Source organism: Martes martes (assembly GCF_963455335.1).
Source record: "Martes martes genome assembly, chromosome: 12".
Classification (NCBI taxonomy): domain Eukaryota; kingdom Metazoa; phylum Chordata; class Mammalia; order Carnivora; family Mustelidae; genus Martes; species Martes martes.
This window is the reverse complement of record NC_137900.1, coordinates 9,738,216-9,760,223: the sequence shown is the minus strand read 5'-3', so window position 1 is coordinate 9,760,223 and position 22,008 is coordinate 9,738,216. Positions and strand designations below refer to the sequence as shown.

At 44.5% G+C, this 22,008-nt stretch overlaps 1 protein-coding gene across 1 annotated transcript in view; it reads left to right on the top strand.

Annotated features, from left to right (window-relative positions):
• The window catches only part of DOCK8 (dedicator of cytokinesis 8), a 203,440-nt gene that overhangs the window by 156,676 nt on the left and 24,756 nt on the right, over positions 1 to 22,008 (top strand). The window contains exons 29-39 of the mRNA XM_080819435.1: positions 1,774 to 1,943; positions 5,575 to 5,720; positions 7,820 to 8,002; positions 8,375 to 8,507; positions 9,468 to 9,555; positions 13,290 to 13,386; positions 14,744 to 14,878; positions 15,903 to 16,055; positions 17,164 to 17,322; positions 18,161 to 18,261; positions 19,237 to 19,429. Of these exons, the coding sequence (XP_080675561.1) occupies positions 1,774 to 1,943; positions 5,575 to 5,720; positions 7,820 to 8,002; positions 8,375 to 8,507; positions 9,468 to 9,555; positions 13,290 to 13,386; positions 14,744 to 14,878; positions 15,903 to 16,055; positions 17,164 to 17,322; positions 18,161 to 18,261; positions 19,237 to 19,429 (1,558 nt within the window). The remainder of the gene's footprint in view (positions 1 to 1,773; positions 1,944 to 5,574; positions 5,721 to 7,819; positions 8,003 to 8,374; positions 8,508 to 9,467; positions 9,556 to 13,289; positions 13,387 to 14,743; positions 14,879 to 15,902; positions 16,056 to 17,163; positions 17,323 to 18,160; positions 18,262 to 19,236; positions 19,430 to 22,008) is intronic.

The following is a 22,008-nucleotide window of genomic DNA, read 5'->3' as shown; positions in this document are numbered from 1 at the left end:
GCACACGTGCATGTGAAGGAAAGGGCAGATGGCGAGGGAGAGAGAATCCCAAGCAGACTCCCCACTGAGCGCAGAGCCTGACAGGGGGCTTGATCTCATAACCTATGGGATCATGACCTGAGCTGAAATGATGAGTCAGAGGCTTAACTGACTGAGCCACCCAGGCTCCCTGCTCTTTGTATAATTTTTAAATCTTACAACTCAATAACAAAAAGACAAGTAACTCAGTTCTTTAGAAGACAAGGATCAGGATAGACATTTCTCCAAGAAGAGATGACCAATAAGCACCTGAGAAAAGTATTCAGCCACATTAACCATCAGGGAAATGCATATCAAAACCAGATGATTACCCCTTCTCGTTTAGTTCCTTTAGGCAACCATAACAAAAACATCATAGGCTCAGGGGCTTCTAAACAACACAAGTTTATTTCTCATAGTTCTGGAGGCTGCAGAGTCCAAGATCAAGGCGTTGGCAGATTCAGTGTCCGATGGGAACCCACTTCCTAGCTCACAGATGGTCATCTTCTTGCTATATTCTCTTATGGCTGAAGGGCAAGGGAGCTTTCTGGGGTCTCTCATAAGGGCACTTGTGCCATGAATGAGAGCTCCACCCTCGTGACCTGATCCCCTCCCAAAGGCCTTTCCTCCATCATCACGTTAGGAGTTAGGTTTAAACATACGAATTTTGGGAGGACACAAACAGTCCATAGCACCGTCATACCCCTAGGATGGCCATAATAAGAAGGTAAATATTAACTAGTGTTGGCAGAGAGAAAACGGAAACTTTTGGGGGGGTTGTAAAATGGTGTATTCACTGTTAAAACAGTTTGGTGGTGGGGCACCTGGGTGGCTCAGTTGGTTAAGCTTAAGTTGGTTAAGTTCAGTTGGTTAAGTTGGTTAAACAAATCCTCAGTTTGTTTCCTATGGTTAAGCATCTGCCTTTGGCTCAGGTCATGATCTCAGTGTCCTGGGATCGAGCCTCTGGTCAGACTCTGCACTCAGGAATCTGCTTGTCTTTCTCCCTCTTCCTCTGCCTCTCCCCTTGTTCATGGTTTCTCTCTCTCAAATAAATAAATAAAATCTTAAAAAAGAAAAGAAAACACCTTGGTGGTGCCTCTAGAGGTTAAATAGAGTTTCCATAAAATCCCGTAATTCTACCCCGAGGTATGAAGTAAACTTGATATCCGAGAGAAGTAAACTTATATCCATACAAAAACTTATACACAAATATTCACAGCAACATTAATAATTCATAATAACCAAAAAGTGGAAATAATGCAAATGTCCATCAGTTGATGAATGGGGTATTAAAATGTGATCTGGGGCTCCTTGAATGACTCAGTGTGTTAGGCATCTGACTTTTGATTTTGGCTCAGGTCATGATCTCAGTGTTGTGAGTTCGAGCCCCGTGTCAGGCTCTGCGCTGGGCCTGGAGCCTGCTTGGGGGTCTCTCTCGCCCTCTCCCTCTGCCCCTCTCCCCCACTTCACAGCCCACCCCTCTCTCTCAAAATGTGTTCTAGCCACACCATGGAATATTACTCAACAATGAAGAGGAATGAATTACCAGATGCTACAGTATGGTGGACTTTGAAGCATCAAGCCCAGGAACAGAACTCGGGCTGTCTCTTTCTGGATTCTAGACACTTTTCCCCTCTTTTCCTTGGTTTTCACATGTCACCCCAATGATCCAGGAGCGTTCTGTTCCCTCCTTGTTGTTTAAGAGCGTTTTGGCTGATCTTTCATCATAACCTCTAGCTTTCTGTGTTGTGTCAGGATCAGCAAAGTGCAAAGGAAAGCGGTCAGTGCCATCCACAGCCTTCTGAGCTCTCACGACCTGGACCCGCGCTGCGTCAAACCAGAAGTGAAAGTCAAAATCGCTGCCCTCTACCTGCCTTTGGTTGGCATCATTTTGGATGCTTTGCCGCAACTCTATGACTTTACAGGTAATAATGCCTCCGTGTCCTTCAGGGATTGAAGGAAGGGGGCCCCTGCCAAGTGCCCCACTGGAATGAAGTTTCTGCTCTTAGCTCTAGTGCTGATGTGTTTGTGTGAGCAGTTTCCCACACCGGTGCTCTCAGAACTTTTTCACATAAGTCCCAATAAGTTTTGGGATTTGGGGGGTCTGGGTTTTCTTTTCTTTTCTTTTTTTTTTTTGGTCCCAAAAAGTTTTTTGTTTATTTTGTAAAGGACCATAGTCATGTGTGGTTTCTTTTAAAACATTTTTTAAATTTAAATGGAGTTAATTAACAGATAATGTATTATTGATTTCAGAGGTACAGGTCTGTGATTCATCAGTCTTATATAATAACACCCGGTGCTCATTGCATCACGTGCCCTCCTTCACGTCCATCCCCCAGTGACCTCACCCCGCCATCCACCTCCCCTCCAGCAACACTCAGTTTGTTTCCTATGATTAAAGAGTCTCTTACAGTTTTTCATTTGGAAATCATTTTTTCACTCATTCACCATCTGCTGGTATATGATGAACTTTATAGACCATCCATCACAAAGGACAAAATACTAACAGAATTATTCCCTTGGGAGATCACCACTCTAAGGCATTGAAATAAGGTGTTCCTGGTCTTTTCTCTTAAGAATGTCTTAGGAAAGAAGCAGACTCAAGCATCCTTAAATGATTGTTCCCTATCATGGTGTCAGGGCACCTGGGAGGTTCGATTGGTTAAGCATCCAACTCCCGATTTTGGCTCAGGTCAGGTCATGATCTCAGGGTCATGAGATTGTGCCCTGTGTTGGGTTCTGTGCTGGGTGTGGAGCCTGCTTGGGGTTCTCTCTCTCCTCCTCCTCTGCCTTTCCCAACTCTAACTCTGTCTTGAAAAAAAGAAAAAATCATGGTAATCATGGTGTCTTCCATATTAGGAAATTCTGCCATGGCAGAGGAATTTTGCCTTTGATCCTAAGAGGCTGATTCTGGAGTTGGAAGTCAGTATCTCTCATTTTTCAGCAAGAGGAAAGGATAAATTGTCTTAAGGGAGTTTGTGTACCTCCTGAGTTTATTTACATATTACAGTGTGGGTTAGGGAACAAAGATGAATCAGAAATGGGCAAGGGATGTACAAAAGCAAGCTTGGCCCAGCAGGTAAACATTCTCTGGTAGTGCCTGACTGGAGTCCAGACTGAGCCCAGAGGTGTCTTCAAGATTTAAGGATATAATCCAGAGCACAGCCAGTGACCTGCAGACCATTTCCAGAATTTTGCTGAAAGTTTCTAGAAAGTTCCATTTAAAGACCTGTGACTCATTTGTTCCCAAAGCAGGAAACTGCTTTAGCACACATTCTCCTGTGTGTCCATGTTGATGAGAATTTTCCAGATCAGTCCCTTTGAATCAGAGCTTTTCAGCACTTGGCCCCCGAGCTTTTAAATCTCAGTGGGTTCTTGATGTATGGGTTTGACCTTTATAGTCATGATGTAGCTGACAAGTGGGAAAACAGTGAAAGTATTCTATTATTAGAGCTAATATAGCTTATCTATTACATATGGAATCCGTACATTGATACACCAAGAAGGATATAGTTTTTTTAAAAAGATACAGCTGAATTCAAACTCTAGCCCATTTATTGCCACATGTGACTTTTGAAAAATTCCTCAGCCTTTCAATGCCTTCTCTCGCCTTTCCTCAACTGTAAAAATGTGGTAACAATGTCTACATCTTAGGGTTGTGATAAGGATGAAACAAGAGACCATAAAACGCTATGAAAGCGTTTTATGTGGCAAATGTTTATGTCCTTCTCTCTGTCTTTTATAACCATGACCCTGTGGGTATTTGGGGGAAGTAAGAATGCAACCTCAAATCTGATAATGTTATCAGATCTTACATAAAGGCCACAGGCTATTCATTTTACCATTTGTTTAAGAACTCGGCTGCCTTTAAACTCAAATAATAAACTATTATTTTAAAACACTGAGTTCTAAAAATATTTGAGTTCTGTTTTCAGAATTTTAGCAGAAGGATATACTGTTTGCAATCTAATTTTCCTGAAAAATTGAAGATCCAAATACTTACAGTGTTGACAAACATAACAAAATATGAGTTTTTAACGAATCAATGAGTTGCAAGTGTTTTAATACACTTTTCTAAGACTGCCTAAGCAAAAACTTTGTGTGTGATTGGTAGTCAAAAACCAGCCTTTTAAGTGGTGGGTCCTTTTTTTGTTCGCAGACATCTAGACCTACATATAAACATAGCTGTATCTATATTATATAGAGATAATAAATTAACATTTCAGACATTTGAAATTTTATACATTATTGCCGAATTTGTGACATTAGCTTGTTATTTTATAAAGAACAGATTAGTTCTGTAATTATGGGTTCCTTCCTATTTGGTCATTATTTAAAACATATGAATGGAATAAAAAATGTTACATTACACACCTGAAACAGTACACTATGTTAAACTATTACACTAACTGTAATTTAAATAAAAACTTAGAAAAAAATTGTAAAATATTATATTACAGGAAAGTGTTATGAAAGCTTTGAAAATTTTCATTGTTATAGTTTGAAAAATTAATTTCCAGCTGAATCTTTTGCTGAGCATTTTGTCTCTTTTATTTGCCTGCTTTTTCCTAGAGACAGCAGTAATTTAGCAGTACTGTTAATAACAGGGATTTTTTAAAAAGATTTATTTACTTATTTTAGAGAGAAAAAGAGTGCACGTGTTGGGAGGAAGGGCAGAGGAAGAGGGAGAGAATCTCAAGCAGGCACCCCACTGAGCAAGGAGCCTGATGAGTGCCTCAGTCTCACAACCCTGAGATCACTATCTGAGCTGAAATCAGGGGTCAGACGCTTAACCAACTGAGCCACTCAGGCACCCCACTAGACATCAGGTTTTAAATTACTGTGCAGACTTTAGTGACTAATAAGTATCAGTCCCTCTGTGGTCTTTGGGTAGAAGACATAGGGAAATACTGATTTTGGTTTCACATCAGCAAAGATTTTTTAAAGACTTTTAAAGAGCAGCTTTAGGTTCACAGCAAAATTGAACAGAAAGTATCGAGACTTCCTGTATGCCCCCCACCCCCCACCCCCCTTTATACACAGCCTCCCCTGTAGTCAGCATCCCCCCAATGTACCAAGTGGTACATTGGTTACCACTGATGAACCTACAGAAATACATCATAATTACCCAAAGTCCATAATTACATTAGGGTTCACTCTTGGGGTTGTAAATTCTGTGGGTTTGGACAAATATATAATGATATGTATCCATGATTATGATATCAACCAGACTCGTTTCTCTACCCTAAAATTCCTCTGTGCTCTCCCTGGTCATTCCTCTCTCCCCCAGCCCCTGGCAGTCACTGAAGCTTCCTCCATGCCTCTTCATGGCTTGATAGCTCATTTCTTTCTAGGGCTGAATAATATTCCATTGTCTGAACGTACTACAGTTTGTTTATCCATTCATCTGCTGAAGAATAGCTTGCTTGATTCCATGTTTTGGCCATTAGAAATGTGCAGATTTTTATGTGGGCATAAATTTCCAGCTCCTTGCCTAAATACCAAGAAGCACAATTGTTGGATCGTATGGTAAGGCCAATGATGTTTTCATTACAGCTGCAGATGCCCGTAGTGGAAAAAGTCGTGCCAATGGCTCTGATGAAGACCAGGAAGGAACCAGTGTAATTAACCAGAACGTGGCACTGGCCATCGCCGGAAACAATTTTAGTTCGAAGACAAGTGGAACAATACTTTCTTCCTTGGTATGTTGGTGCATCTTCCTCTGGTTTATTTTTTGTCCTGTGTCCCATCTTCTGATGGGCTTGTTCTTATATTTACCTACTGGAACCCAGAGTCAAGCAGGCTGCGAGATTCCTGCCTCTTTGGTCAGTTCTGAAAGGCATCAGCGTGGAGCCTGGGACTGAGAAGTGAAATGGCTCAGATGAGGCAGCATGGTCACAGACGGTCCTGGATGCAGCAGTAGGTCCACGAATCAAATCCAGGCAGTCTCAGCAGTGCCTGAGTTCAAGGTTCAGACACCAGAAAGAGGCGAACTTGGGCTATCTGGGGTCAGCACTAAGAAGATCAAACCAAGCCTCCCTCGGGTGGGAGGCTTAAGCGGTATTTATTCTATGTTTATCATTTACACTGCATTTGCCTTCAAAAAAAATGATTGAAGGGGCCAGTTGCTTGGGGGTGAGTACTTCTTTGGCAAAAGACTTCAGCTTTTCTGGGTCCCTAGGGATCCCAAACAGAGTTGGATAGCTCTGGGCTTTTGCACAGACTCTGGGCTTGAAGAGCACCATCTCCAGGAACATAGGGTCTGATTTCCTTGAGGTGGCAACTCTGTTTCTTGGGGAGCCTTGACTCCCTTTGGGAGATGGTGACGGTGCCTCGCTGTCCAGCTTAATTTAACTTTGCGTCTCAGCATAGGGTGTACATCTGCAGAGAACTCCCTCGGTTCTCTCCTGGGAAGGCAGCATCTAGACCTCAGTAGCTTCTCTGCTGGATGGCTTTCCTCTCTTCCCTCTAGCACTAAGCAAACCCCCGATCCCCACCAGGACACCCCCAGGAGGGCTGGAAGGCAGGGATGTAAGAAAGAGAAAAGACATTTGAGAGTTGACCTCCCTCATCATCCTGCCATTGGAGAAATGCTGTGTTTTATGACTTCCTTCACCTTAGTAATGTGCATCTTACCCAAGTTAGCTGCCCAAGGGAGTCGGTGCCTTTTACATTGTTATTTGGCTTGAAGGGGACATGTCCAGATGCCCAGAGTTCACAGCTAGCTAGAAGATCTTCCCTGGGAAGTTATCACTAAGGTTTTCTGGTTTGTTTGTTTTTTAAAGATTTTATTTATTTATTTGAGAGAGATCACAAGTAGGTAGAGAGGCAGGCAGAGAGAGAGGAGGAAGCAGGCTCCCTGCTGAGCAGAGACCCCCCCCCCCCGCCGACGCGGGCTCGATCCCAGGACCCCAGGATCATGACCTGAGCCGAAGGCAGAGGCTTTAACCCACTGAGCCACCCAGGCGCCCCTATCACTAAGGTTTTCATAGCTTCTTGTCACCATACTCAGGAAACCTCAGTTAATTTCAGAAGCTCTACCATTCCCATCCCAAACCAACATTTCTCAAACATACCCACAAACAGGGGGTTTTACATTTCACTGGGTGTTAGTACGCTGCCTTGTGAACCAAGGATGCGGTACACTGGTCTTTGTCTTGATTGGATGAGTAAGGAAAGCGCACTTGGGACTTGAAATCGAACCCTTGGGACCAGGGTCTTCAAGCAAATAGCCTGAGCCTCCACCCCCCAACCCCCAGGACAACATAAATTGTCCTGGAAGTCCCAGCACTGAGGACTGCACTAAATTAGGGATTTGATTTCTTTGCCGAGCACTTCGTGACCCTTGTATTATCCTCCGGACTCCGACAAAGAAGTTAATTACTGCACAGTTAGGAGGTTTCTGGATCCTGGCTAGTCTTGTTCTCTTCCCTAAGTTCAGCCCTCTGGTGTCCAGCTGGAAGGAGAAATACTTGAAATCTTAGCAGTTTGGAAGCATCCTTTGTATCATTGAGACTGGGGGGCCCTGGTCAAGGCAGGGCAGACCACCGGACCACGCTGTTCCGGAGATGGATGGAGCCCACGGGATGTAGCCAGAAGCCTGGCTCAGACACTGCCGAGCCCCTCAGCTCAGGGAATGCAGCTTCATAGCCCAGGAAAGGCCGGGTTCCTAGAAACAGTAGCCCAGCCAGGAGCAAAGGGCAGTGCCTGTGTTCTAAGAGCATAGCATCCCCGAAGCTTTTGGGGTTCCCGTCACTCTACTCCTTCCCCTGCATCCATCTCGCCCTCTGCCTCCCTGCAGCCCTACAAGCAGTACAACATGCTGAATGCCGACACGACCCGCAACCTCATGATCTGTTTCCTCTGGATCATGAAGAACGCCGACCAGAGCCTCATCAGGAAGTGGATCGCCGACCTGCCGTCCATGCAGCTAAACAGGATCCTGGATCTTCTTTTCATCTGCGTCTCGTGTTTCGAGTACAAGGTGAGCGTGAGGTGGCTCAGCCTTACAGCAGCTCTTAGCTCCCAAGTTCAGGTCAATGTCATTACTACGGTTCCCCTTGGCTTGGGGGACAATGGAGGCATCACCTATTGGTCTCACTTCTGTATTAAAACCCATAACCTCTTTGCATTCTAGGTATGGCCATTTCTCCGGGGAAGGATCTCTGCCTTCTGCAGAGAGAACCCCATTCTCATTTGCAGGATTTGAGCCACGGGTCCCCCTGAGCAGCCTCTCCATGGGGGCACGTGTCCAAACTGGCAGCCGTTCGCCACGGAGTGTGTTGTGTTTTGAGGATTCTCCCCATGGACAGAGATCTCACCACACTCAACATCCTTCTGCCTCTGTCCTGTCCAGGGAAAACAGAGTTCTGACAAAGTCAGTACCCAAGTCCTGCAGAAGTCAAGGGACGTCAAGGCCAGGCTGGAAGAGGCTTTGCTCCGCGGGGAAGGGGCCCGCGGGGAGATGATGCGGCGCTGCCGGGCTCCAGGTACGTCGGCCTTGCCCGTCCCTGCTTCCCGTCAGCGGGTTTTACACCCTTGGTCAAGAGAAGCGTCCTGAAACGCGAGTAGACCTACTCTCACTGTCCTAAGATGTCAGGGTAATAAAGGCAAGCCGGTTCCCAATTCTGGGCCTGCTGTGTGCTTGCGAGGGAAGGCAGGTTCCTGCGGTCACAGGAACCCCGGAAATGTCCCCACATGCATCTTCTGTGTAAGACTTGTCCGTGGTACAGGTCACATCCAAGGACATGAGTCACAGGATAGATGGAATGTGGTCGCCCTCAAGGTCAAAGCCTCTCCCGGGGCATTTGACGCATCTTTGTGAAGCATGGTCAAGGCACTGGATAATACTGATTCCAAAATCACCTCCCCAGATCATTCAGGGCATTTCTAGAACACAACCGATCCCCGCTAGCCCCGGGGTGTCTGAGTGTTCCAGGCCCACCAGGAATGATCTCATCAAGGCTGAACTCGCTGCTGTATGGTAGAGAGAGGTGCTCAAGCATGCTCCGTCTAAGTCACTGTGCTCCAGGTTACACAGGGTGACAGCTCGTTCCATGCAATGGGGTACAGTGGCTGGGAACTTGGGAGAAGCTCAGCTCTTGCAGTGGTGGGGAGGGGGCACCCTTCCCACACTCTCCTCTTCAGTAATTCACTGAGAACCCCAATTTCACTGGGACCCTCTGTTCAGGGCACACGTGCTCACCCCTGCTTCAGAAAGGCAAGGGTGCTAAAACGGTAGGCTGTCCATCAAAGCGCAGGTAGCCGTGTCCTGGGCAGCCCTGTCTCCATCCCCCTGCCCCGCCTCCCCACCCAGCATCCAGCATGGGCTCTAATTAGCTGGAGGCACGGGGCTGAGTCCTCTTCCACCGAGCGGGCTACGGAACTTCTGGTTATCTTGGAGGGTTTCATGCTAATCACATTCCTCTCGTGCATTTCTTAACTCCTAGGGAATGACCGATTTCCAGGCCTCAATGAAAATTTGAGATGGAGGAAGGAGCAGACACATTGGCGGCAAGCTAATGAGAAACAAGATAAGTGCGTCACTCAGCAGCTCTGTGCTACTTTTACCTAAAATCTAAAACCCTTTTTCCCAGGCTACTTATATTACCGAAACAACTGGATCCTTCCAAGGGAAGGGTAAGGAAAGGAAACATCGTTACCTGTGTAAATGCGCTCTGTCCGGGCACCCAGAAAGATCGAAGGTATAAGGAGCTATGATTTACAGCTCTGAAAACTTGACCGCACTGCTAAGCAGTTAAAGAAAACTAGTGTTGAGCAACCTCAGATAGCCTGACCGGAGCTTCTGGAGGGGACAGGACAGGGGACCCGAGACCACATAGTTCGAATTCATAGTGTGCAAAATGTGTAGTCACACATATTTACATCAGTATCACTCAATATTTTTAAAATGGAAACATTCTAAATGCTCGAGAATAGGGAACTCTGTAGGGAAATATTAGGTTGGTATTAAAATTGCGTGATGTGGGACATGCTTATGATGTAAGGTTGGAAGAATAGGACAGACACTTGATTTTGGAATAGAATCTTAAATCTCCAGCTGTTTAGGATAAATACATTTTAAGACTGGCAGGAAATTTACCAAAATATTAACAGTGGTTTTCCTTGGGTCGTTCTCTTTGGACGTTAAGGTTATCGACATTTTCTTCTTTATACTTTGTTGTATCTCCTACAATGGGTGTGTGTATGATTCTCTCTCTGTACACACACATACACTATATATAACATATACATAAGATAATGTATGCTATTATCAGCAAAAAATATAAAAAATGAAAGAAATCCTGCCGCTTGGATTGCAATGGGGATATATACAGGTGTAAGAATTTGAATATATAAGGACATATACCACTACATATGTTGAAGAGAGCGCACCTGTGCTGTTCCTCTTTACAGCAGGTAGCCGGATGAATCGCAGGGTCCACTGAGCAGAAAATCACATGGTTCAAGGCCCCACCCCACACACTCAACACACACTCAACAAAGGATAGGTAGCACATCTCCATGGGGTACGAAGCCCCCATCACGGGGTGTGGGGTTGGGACCCGACTTGAGTCAACAGGGCTGTTTCGTCAGTAAATACGGTTACCGTCTTTGTTGTCATCGCAAGAATGGATAATTCTAGCCCGCTTCTGGGACTTTTGAGAGTCAAGTTTATTCTAAAACGTGAAGGAGATAAACACGTGTCTATCACAGACGTCGCCGAGATGGCCCAGTAGTCCCTCTGATTAGTAATATCCATTTCCCGTGGGTATGTTATTGTTGGCGCACAGAACTCCACGTGCATTTCTCTTGTTTTGTTTTTTTTTGGGGAAGATAGGGGCCTCGTTGCTTCAACTGATTTTTGAGATGCTCGGTTCTGAGATTCTGTGTGTTCTAGTTCAGGTCATGCACTCCCTCTTTCTTCCCCCAAAAACAAAATGAAAGAAATGCGTGTGGAGTTCTGTGCTACAGAACCACTTAGGGGGTTGGGCCATTTACTCGCTGAGATTAGGAGAGGAGCCTAACACCACGTGTTTGGCCTGGGCTGCGTAAACTGAGGTTTGGGGAAACCTTTCCCTTTTGCTTGCAGAAATAACACCACACTGAGCCTTGCCGTGCAGGACCTCCCAGCACTCCCCAGTCAGGGTGATGTGGGTTTTTGTTTGTTTTTATTTTTGTTTTTGTTTTCTTTTCTTTTTCGAGAGAAACCATAGTGAGAGTTAGCTATTTGAAAAACATTTTGTAATTATAATAGCGGGGTCTTTCACCTTTCTGTTTCAGATCATTTTTCAATTATTTTGGATCTGTTTCTTTTAGAGCAGGGCTATAGGTTAGAATCACCAGGAGAGATTTTAAAGCTGCCCAGGTCCAGGTGGACCCCAGGACAATGTATTCAGAACCTCCCGCAGTAGGACCCAGAAGTCAGTGTTCAGTAAAACTCTCTCGGCGACTCTGCTGTCCAGTCCAGTTTTAGAACCAGCGTCTTAAAGGACCAGGTGGTAGGCTTTCTAAAAACTGGATTAGTGGCAATGAGAGTTGCAAGAAAATACAAATGCGCTTAATACCACTGAACTGTATACTTAAAAATGGTCCAGGTGGGAAATTTTATGTTATGTGTATTTTATCACAATTGAAAAACTTTGACAACAAGAATGAAAACCAGATCTAGGTCCGCTTTGTCCCATAGAGTAGCCTCATTAGTGCTACAAATAAAACATACAGGCCAGATTTTGATGATTTAGCACCAGTGAAGGAATGGAAAAGGTCTCATTAGTAATTTTCATAGTGATTACACGGGGACAATTCTTTTTCTGTAGCGGGTCAAAAAAATATTTTCCATTACTTTCACCTGTTTCTTTTTGCTTTCTGTAGTGTGGCTACGGCAAAATGGAGAATGACATTTGTCTTCTTCACTACGTTTCTGTCGCATAGCCCTGCTCAAAACCTAAATCTACCAATACATTTTTAAAAAATAGCTTCTATATTTCACTTTTCTTATGCAAATATTATCACTTGCAGAATGAAAAACAACGTAGAGCCCCTTGGGACCCGAGAGTCTGTCCTAAGCTTGAAAATTTTAAAGATGTTATTTGTTCATTTGTTAGAGAGAGAGAGCACAAGCAGGCGGAGAGGGAGAAGCAGGCTCCCCGCCAAGCAGGGAGCCTGATACGGGACTCGATCCCAGGATCCTGAGATCATGCCCTGAGCCAAAGGCAGACGCTCAACCAACCGAACCCCCAAGGCGCCCTGGCTTGAAAACATTTAAAATATAAGGAAATATTTATTCTGAGCCGTCAGCAGGGAATAAGCAGTGGCAGAGCTCCCACGGTTGGGTGAAGGGAACTCAGGAACAACTGGGTGCCAGTGCTGGTCCTGGTCCAAGACTTGTGGGCTCACATCCTGACGCCCCAACCCCTGGGGCGACATTTTAGCCTCAGGGGCATCTTGGGGAAATGACTTCTTCACACTTCCCTTTTCTGGCCACTAAATTTAGATGTTACAAGATATCCCTTTCCAGCATCACTTAGATTTTATGAGAATCAGTGAACAGAAATGTTCTGGTTCCTCAAGACGGGAACCTCTCGGAGAAGCAACGCCAGGCAATTTCCTGTTCCCTACCATTCCCTCGTGGGTGGTAACACCCAGCGGGATGTCAGATGACCTGCTGTCCCGCAGGAGTACCACCTCGCTGCCCACTGGGGAAAAAACAAAAGGTCCGCACTTGACGGAGCAACCCCCCAAGGTGGTCTTTGGGACGTCAAGAGCCTGACTCTTGCCTGCCCCAGTTCAGAAGTACCAGCTTTCCTCATCCAGCACCGTTGCTGTCTGCCGAGCTCAGCTCACACCCTGCCCCACTCCCTCTGGCCTGTGGCACAGGCTTCCCTTGACTCGTATCTAGAGCTGGTTCTCATGCAAGAAACCCAGGAATGGCTCAAGGTTCAACAGCATCTGATTGGCTCACCTGGTGGCTAGTAGCCACCAATAATTACTTTTCTCCCATTGCTATTTATTTAATTGTCATCATTATTCGTAGTAGTAGGGCTGCAGATAACCTGGAGACTTGACCTAGAAAATGGTTTTCACCAGGCACTGATCTCAGAAAGCACCCTGCACTCTCTGGTGCCCTGTGGCCGCCTCCTCTGTTTTCATTTCATGATGAACTATTCAGAATATTTCTTTACGCCTTGGTGCACAGATTTTCATCACTAGAACTCAGCCGGCTTTGATAGGCTCTTTAATTTTACCTCTTTTTTTTTTTTTTTTCTTAGAACAAAGGCAGAGTTAGATCAAGAAGCCCTGATCAGTGGCAATCTGGCTACAGAAGCAAACTTAATCATCCTGGATATGCAGGAGAACATTATCCAGGTGAGGACAACACACACCTGATCTGTTCAACATGTTTACTGGAATTTAATAAGGAACTCTTTATAGGTAACTGGGAGTGAAATGTGATCCCCAAATGCCTTTTTTTTTTTTAACCATTTACAATACTGTTCACCTTACAAATTCCAGAGATAATCAACATTCTTCTGGCTTCTCTGACTCGCTGCTCCCTTGGGTGTTGACAAGGTGATCCTGTAGTTAAATATGCCAAGTGTGTACCAAGTGTGTACCAAGACAGATGGGGGCTTGTAGCTGGTGATCTAGAATAGGGATGAGAGCTAAGGTGGTTTGTTTGTTTGTTTGTTTTTGCTTTTTGATGGGACAACCCCAGTTGAATTAAGGTTGACATCTCGTATGGGAGCTAAGATTATGACTGGACCAGGTGGCAGAGGTGCTGGGTCTGAATAATGAGGTCTACTTTGGACCCCAACTGGGGAAGGAGTATCACTTGTACCATGAATTTGCCATCCCCGCTGCAGAAAAGCATAGTGCCACTATGAACGTTGCAGTAAGACAATTTTATCTGCTAAGTGAGTGTTTCCAAAAATTCCCAAGAAGTCTAGGGGATAATGGGGTCTTGGTGAACTTGAGAAATGAGTCCCACCATGTTTCCAGTGAGATACCATTTATTGGGGTAGATCCAGTGATGCTTTTGGGAACTAGAAAAAGAAATATTGTTGAAACCCAGGGAAACCTTGGTTATCCTACTTTTAAGTGATCTAAAATCAAAGTAATTGTTACAGAAACAGAAAGACAAAAAGTATGTGGTGTCTTTGATATCTTAAACACTTGGCCTCATATTGATTATATCTCTATCCATCACTGCTCTGATTGCTATACACTTACCAGTCCTCACAGTGATTTTTTTTTCCCCAAAGAAATGGCACTTATCTGTCATTATCTTCAGTGGGATTAGTCTCGCTGTTCTATTTGGAAACATTGCTGCCATCAAGCAACCCCTTTTGTACTGGGAAGCCCACAGTTGTGCTTTGAAGCCCACAAGAAAAGCTCTGCCTTCTATATAAAGGAAGAACATTCCAAGAGCTGTTGTCTGGGATAGAGGGGAGGTATGCCCCATAACTTAGTGTAGCAGCCCGGAACTGGGCATAAATCCCAAATCATTTGGGAGTTTTAGAATAAAGTCATTTGGATATAGGTCTTCAGCTGTCATGGTAATGGATGATGTGTGTGGTGGCCAAACCCTGAAGATCTTAGACTAAGAGAGATGGGATGTCAGCACCGCTGTGCTAATTGTCAAGAGGGCCAACTTGTGTCTTCACCCCTCCGCTCCCTAGCATGGCACACGGATTCAGTGATGCTGTTCTTCCATTTCCCCCAGGCAAGCTCGGCTCTGGACTGTAAAGACAGCCTGCTGGGAGGTGTTCTCAGGGTGCTGGTGAATTCTCTGAGCTGCGATCAGAGCACCACCTACCTGACTCACTGCTTTGCGACACTCCGGGCTCTCATTGCCAAGGTAAACATGGGATGCTTGTTTTCTTATTCCTAATTAAGAGCTGAGAGTTTCACCTGGTTTCACACATTCTCCTCTCAGGTGTCCCCAAACCCACACAGCATGGTATTAAGTGACATCAAGGTAAAGGTTTTAAGCCTCTCTAAGAATAAAGCGAATGCCCTGATTTTTTGAGAAGTCACCGTGAAAAACAACGGTGGGTCTCCTGCTTAAAATGTGGACAGAACTATAGGCATTTGACATGGCCACTCACTGGAGACAGGAGAGCATATGCAACCTCACACCCTTACCTTTCACCCTTTCCAGTACCGCATCCGGGTGAGATTACCATCCTAAACACGAACACCCATCAGTTAGTCTTCCAAAGTGTCTTATCGTAAAATGAGAGATTTAGAAGTAAATTTTTCACAGGCTGAAGAATATAGATTTTCCTGACATCAAGTGGTCTAATGCAGTTTACTTTCTCCCCCTGGATTGGAAAACCCCCAGTTGGTACCTGCTTAATGGGATCTTTTACATTTTGTTTTAAGTTTATTTATTTATTTAAGTGATCTCTACACCCAGCAGGGGCTCAAACGCATGACCCCGAGATTAAGAGTAGCATGCTTTTCCAACTGAGCCAGCCAGGAACCCCGGGATCAGTTACATTTAGAAAGTAGGAGTCTTCTGCTCTCCCTTCTCAGGATGATTTTCTCTTTGTTAGTCACCAGTCCTTTCCCGGGGGCTCAGGAAACGTAGGTCATTCTTGTATAGAGGTGACTTTGCCAGTACATGTAGCCTGGATAACATTGCGGTGAATTACACAGCCTTGATCTTAGTAGTGTGGTTCATAATTAAATCTTAGGTGGACTCTGTGGCTTGCATTCTTCTTCGGACTCAAGGAGCTCATTTTCTTTATGGAGCAATGCATGAATTCTTCTAGTCTCTCTGCTTGTCCCGACAGACATTGCCTATTTCAGCAGGCATCCAGTCCAGACAAAATATGAAGGGGCCAAGTGCTGCCTAATGACCTCCGTGTCTCTTCTAGTTTGGGGATTTGCTGTTTGAGGAGGAGGTGGAACAGTGTGCAGACCTGTGCCAGCGAGTCTTACACCACTGCAGCAGCAGCATGGACGTCACCCGGAGCCAAGCCTGTGCCACCCTCTACCTGCTCATGAGGTTCAGCTTTGGAGCCACCAGTGTAAGAGCTCCCACCGCCAGGGGGGGACCCAGAATCAGTGCAAGTGACCCAAAGTCCGTGCAAACACTGGTTGAGGGAAAGTTTGCAGGATCACCATTTCCTTCCGTTGCATGTGACGGGGAGACAGTTGACGATGTAGATGGGTAACAGCTTTTGAGTTTGCAACCAGAGTGAAGATGGAGACTGGTGAAGGCAGTGGTTTCCATCTGTGTGTTTCAAGGACAGCCGAGTGAATATAGGGAGATTAAAAGTTGTCCTCTGTGGGGAAAAATTCTTAGGCAGGCTAAGAATTCAGCAGTGTTTGTCTTGTTTCCAAAATCTGATTGCACGGGACCAGTGTGACCTGTGGATGAGAATTTGAATGATCAGCATCATCTGCCCCTGAGTTTTAACTGAAGCTTTGCAGCCTTTGGATTTATGCTTTATTGCAGAAGAGTTAACCTTTGCTTTAGTTTCTCTAGATTTTAGTTTATTTAGATTTATCTAGATTTTAGTTTATCTAGATTATTTACATTTGTGGTCATATTAATGAGCATCCCCAAGAGATCTTAAAAGATAAATTGGCCCATGGGAAAAAGAGAGGATCCTCATCATGTGTGAGACATAATTATTGAAAATATTTAGGACGTTTTCTTGGGGGCCTGCAGGATAACCATATTTTTGCATAGGGCTAGAAGGGAAGGAGAAACAGAAATTCACTGCCTGTCCAGGGTCCAGAATCTCAGAAAATGTGGCTATGGAGATACTGTTCCTTTTTCTGGTTTAAGTCATGTCCCAAGAAGAGGAATCTTGGTACAAAAGGATCTATTTTTGAGACCCAACTTTGTAGGAACCTCCCAGCCTTACAGCATGGAGGCCATCCAGTCCTCCATGAAGATTTAAAGGCCGCTGACAGATTTATGTCAGAGCAATATCCATTTAAACCATTTGAACAATGATATGAATCTCATGCAAAGCAGAGCTCACATTTCATCGAGAGAAAAGGAAACGGTTGGAGATGGAGCAAAAAGAAACGTTGGGGAGTTCCGGGTGTCTGGCGCACCTGCCTCCCCTTATCTGCAGGCCGAGTGCCTCTTATTGGTTCCTTCTTCTCCTCTTCCTGACGCAGAACTTTGCAAGAGTAAAGATGCAGGTAACCATGTCTCTGGCATCTTTGGTGGGCAAAGCACCAGACTTTAACGAGGAGTACCTGAGAAGATCCTTGAGGACGATCTTGGCCTACGCAGAAGAGGACACGGCCATGCAGGCCACTCCTTTCCCGACCCAGGTAAGCTGAAGAGCGCGCCTTACCTCACACACAGGTTTGGGATCAGCCATATAAACTTGTGTATATATACGTGTGTGTGTGTGTGTATACTGTGAATTTATGTAACACATATAATATGTAATTATGTAACAGGTTATACACAAAATATATAAATATTATGTATACATATGTATTTAATATATAGCACACTATTGTATTTAATATATAGCACACTATATTACATATAATATATATCACATCATATACATTACTGTATCATATATTATCATATATTATTGTATTATATTGTATTATATATATTGTATATATTGTATTATATTACATATATAAATAAATACATATATATTTAATATATATACATATATGTGTGTATATATATTTAATATATAATATACATATAATATAAATATATTAATATATATTTTATATATATACGTGTGTGTGTGTGTGTGTGTGTGTATAGTGTAAGCAGAAGTCCTAAGCTGCCTCCTATTGGTGTGAAGACCCCTGATGTTCCAGAGTACAGCTGGGGGCTCTTTTAGGTGGCAAATAACTGAAACTAGTTCAAGTTACTTTAAACAAAAAGAGGGAAGATAGTATAAGGATTCAGGGTTAAATCATGGATCCCAAGGGCCAACTCACATCTGGACCTCCGCAGCACAGGGACCTGCAAAGGTGAAGGCCACGGACGGCCCATCCCGGCTCCCCTCCACCTGCAAGTTCTGCTCCCCCCGAGAAGCCCGCCCATGGCTGTCTGGTGCCCTTCCAGTGCCGCCCCAGCTTGTCACCGTGGATGACAAAGCCAGGATTGTTTAGAGGTGCTCGCTTCTTTTTGCAGGTGGAGGAGCTTCTGTGTAATTTGAACAGCATCTTATACGACACGGTGAAAATGAGGGAGTTCCAGGAAGATCCCGAGATGCTGATGGATCTCATGTACAGGTACACTTTTCTGACCAAATCAAAGGCTGTCAGCTGAGGGCCTAGGGTTTGTCACTTGGAGGTCTTGTTAGTGTGATTATTATAGGCCATGTGGGTACAGTGATTTGGATGACACCCAAAAACATATAGAGAAATTAGTAGAAAGTAATCATTCACAGTGGGTTGATTCATGTACACCTTTTTAGAAATATCCCTCTGGGGCTTCTGGGTGGCTCAGTTGGTTAAGCGACTGCCTTCGGCTCAGGTCATGATCCTGGAGTCCCAGGATCGAGTCCCGCATCAGGCTCCCTGCTCGGAGTAGGGAGTCTGCTTCTCCCTCTGACCCTCCCCCCTCTCATGGTCACTCTCACTCTCTCAAATAAATAAATAAAATCTTAAAAAATTGTAATTTTAGAAATATCCCCCTAATTTCAACTGAGGTATCTTTTACAACAATATCCTCTGCTTATCGAAGAATGAGAGAAAAGAACTGTCTATTATCACATGAATTATTTCCTATATTTTCCCAGGCGTATTCAGATACACATGTACTATTTTATATAGAATTCGTATTTTACTTAATAGTTTGAAACTGTCTTTATGTTCCTCGTTTGGGAGAAACTACTTAAAGAAATAAATTGGTTCTGATGTGATGTCATAGACGGGTCGTACTTTTATCTTGTTATTATTCTGAGAGAAAGGAAAGAAAAGGAAGAAGATTGCTAGAGATCCATTAAAACAGACCTCATTTGGTTGGGCCTTTTTCTACCCCATGAAACTTGAAGTAAATGCTATTTCTCGAGGTCCAACACACCCTACCTGTGGACGGAAAAACAACTGGACTGACAAATGTTTGCTTTTTCTCTCATTTTCTGAACAGGTGGGGAAAGGGCAGGTCGGGGGAGGGATTCTCGGCGGGGAGGAAAGTGCCCGTCCACAGCAGAACAACAGTGTCATGAACCAGCTGTCCTTGAAACGTCCTCAATGTCTCCTCAGAATTGCCAAGAGTTACCAGACGTCTCCTGATCTGCGGCTGACCTGGCTCCAGAACATGGCGGAGAAACACACCAAGAAGAAATGCTACACGGAGGCCGCCATGTGCCTGGTGCACGCGGCTGCCCTGGTGGCCGAGTACCTGAGCATGCTGGAGGACCACAGCTACCTGCCCGTGGGCAGTGTCAGCTTTCAGGTGGGGGGAAGACACAGCTTTTCCTGGAGGGCGGTGATTCTCAACAGAGGGGCAGGCTTGCCTCCCACCCCAGAAGGCATTAGATGATCTCCAGAGACATTTCTGGGTTGTTACAGCTCGGGGGCTGGGGGAAGGGGGGGGGAGTGGGGCACTGACAACTGACACGTATAATCCAGAGACGCTGCCGAACATTCTATAATGCGTTATCAGCAACCACCACCAAGAATTATCTGGCCTCAAATGTCAATACTGCCAAGGTTGAAAGAAATCTCCTTTAGTGTATTATATTTGCCTCTTCTAATTGCTTTACTATCTTGGGTGTTTTTTTAAATTATTTACAATAAATGTAGAGTTGATAGGCACTCTAGGCATTCCCAAACACTGAGATCTGTGATTTCATTTGACCTTCTGTCTTCTAGGCAGATAGGCAAGGTACTATGACTCCTACTTTATGAATAACACAATTGAGAGAGCAGTTTTTCTAAGGTCACTTAAACTCCTTCCCAAAGACTTGGAGTTGGCACAGGACATTGACACCTGGGAAAGTATTTTCCAGACACTAGAGAAATGATTTCCCGGATGACCCATTCCTTTGATCATATGCCCCAACTCTGTAGCGTCCCACACTTCATCATCCCAAAGCAAGGAAGAACCACAATGACCTGGGAAGGGCAAAAGGGATCTGAACCAATACTTTCTTAGGATGAGCTGAATATTGCCCACAGTTAGCAAAGGGAAGTGGTCTACCAGATCTGAAAATGGACTCTGGCTAGGATGCTCGGTGGCCACTTGGACAGCTTTTGCTGAGTAGTTTAATATGGTCTTTAGAGAAAATAAAAGTTTTATAAGTCCTTTTGTGAGAGAGACAGAATCTGTAGCAATGACTCTCCTTGAAACCATGAACAGTCCAGTCCAGAAATAGAGCCCTTTTCAAGCCAGACTCCCAGTCATGCGTAAGTGCTTGTATTATCCTTGTTTGAATCTATATGACTGACTTTATCAAAGGCTTTTTTTCAGTCTTGTTCCTTCAACACAATTTTGTGATGGCTATGTGAACCAGAGGGAGATGACAGTTCAGAGTAGCTTCCCAAGCTTTGGGAAGAAATTACTGGAACTGGTGCCCCGGGGATGGTGGGAGATAGAACTCTGGTCACCTCTGCACCTGTTTGCTTCTTATTATTAACTCCTCCTTTCTTATGGTTTTCAGTAGCAATAATATTTATTCTAACATTTCATCCTCAGTAAATCACTTCTCTTCTCAATTCAAAAGTATGTGTTTCAAAGTCTAAAAGTGAAATTCTTATCCAAAAAGCATAAAAATATCACATCTGATTTTCATCCCATAAAAGTGAAGAAAGTTACAAAAGTCATTTTAGATGTATCTGCTTCTTTCATAACGTTTATTTTGGCCCTTTGATACTACCAATGATTAATATTTTAAATGCTACTCTTTCAATTCCCAGAAAAATCTTTGGCTTTTTTTACTTAATGTTGAATCATATCCTTCTCTTTCCATGCTTCATTAACTGAACTATTTCTTATCACTCTTTTATGCCTTTTTCACAGTTACTCTATTCTATTTGATATTTATCACTTGAGTATTAATGGCATTTCCTTATTGACTCTCATGTTTGTAAGCTTGAGAATTCTCATTCTGTGTAGAATTCATTTGATTTGCTCATAAGCCATGCCGAGGTGAGATAAGATAGTTATTCTTTTTTTTTTTTTTTAAGATTTTACTTATTTATTTGACAGACAGAGATCACAAGTAGGCAGAGAGGCAGGCAGAGAGAGAGAGAGGAGGAAGCAGGCTCCTCGCTGAGCAGAGAGCCCCATGCGGGGCTCCATCCCAGGACTCTGGGATCATGACCTGAGCCGAAGGCAGAGGCTTTAACCCACTGAGCCACCCAGGCGCCCCTAGGATAGTTATTCTAAAACCAATAGAAAAACTCCACATTGTCCCTACAGGAGAGCCTTTAGCTCTATTTTTCATATATCCATCTCCATTCATTTATTCTTCTGGACTATATTTATTGAGCACTTATTGTGTCCTCATGACCTTTACCTTCTAGCCAGGGAGAGGGACATCCTCTAACTATTCCTTATTCGATTACAACGATGATAAATGCTGTTAAAAAAAGAGGTACGAGATGCCGTGAGTGTTTATAATCTGACCTAACCTGGGGTCGTGGGAAGCTCAGGCACACCAGGAAGAGGGAGGGGGAGGCAGAAGGAGCTGAGAAGTGTGAGGTCACCGTGATGCACAGAACATGGTGGGGTCGGTGTTCTCGGCTACGTGAGAGAAGCCAAATTCTGCTGTTGCCTCTGAGGTGAGCCATTTCCCTCAGGTGAGACATGTCAGACCTTTTGGGAACCGGAGGCTCGCAGGTGGCAGAATTCCAAACCTCGACTGCCCTAGCGGGGAAACGGGATTAACCGCTCGCGGGAGGGAGGCGAGCCTGGAGCCGCCCCTGCCACACTGGAAGGAGGGGCCCAGACCACATCATCAGGCCTCAGTGCTGTCGCCACTTCCTGTCTCTGCTTTCCCTGACGCCGGGCGTCCCGTGCTCCCTGAGACG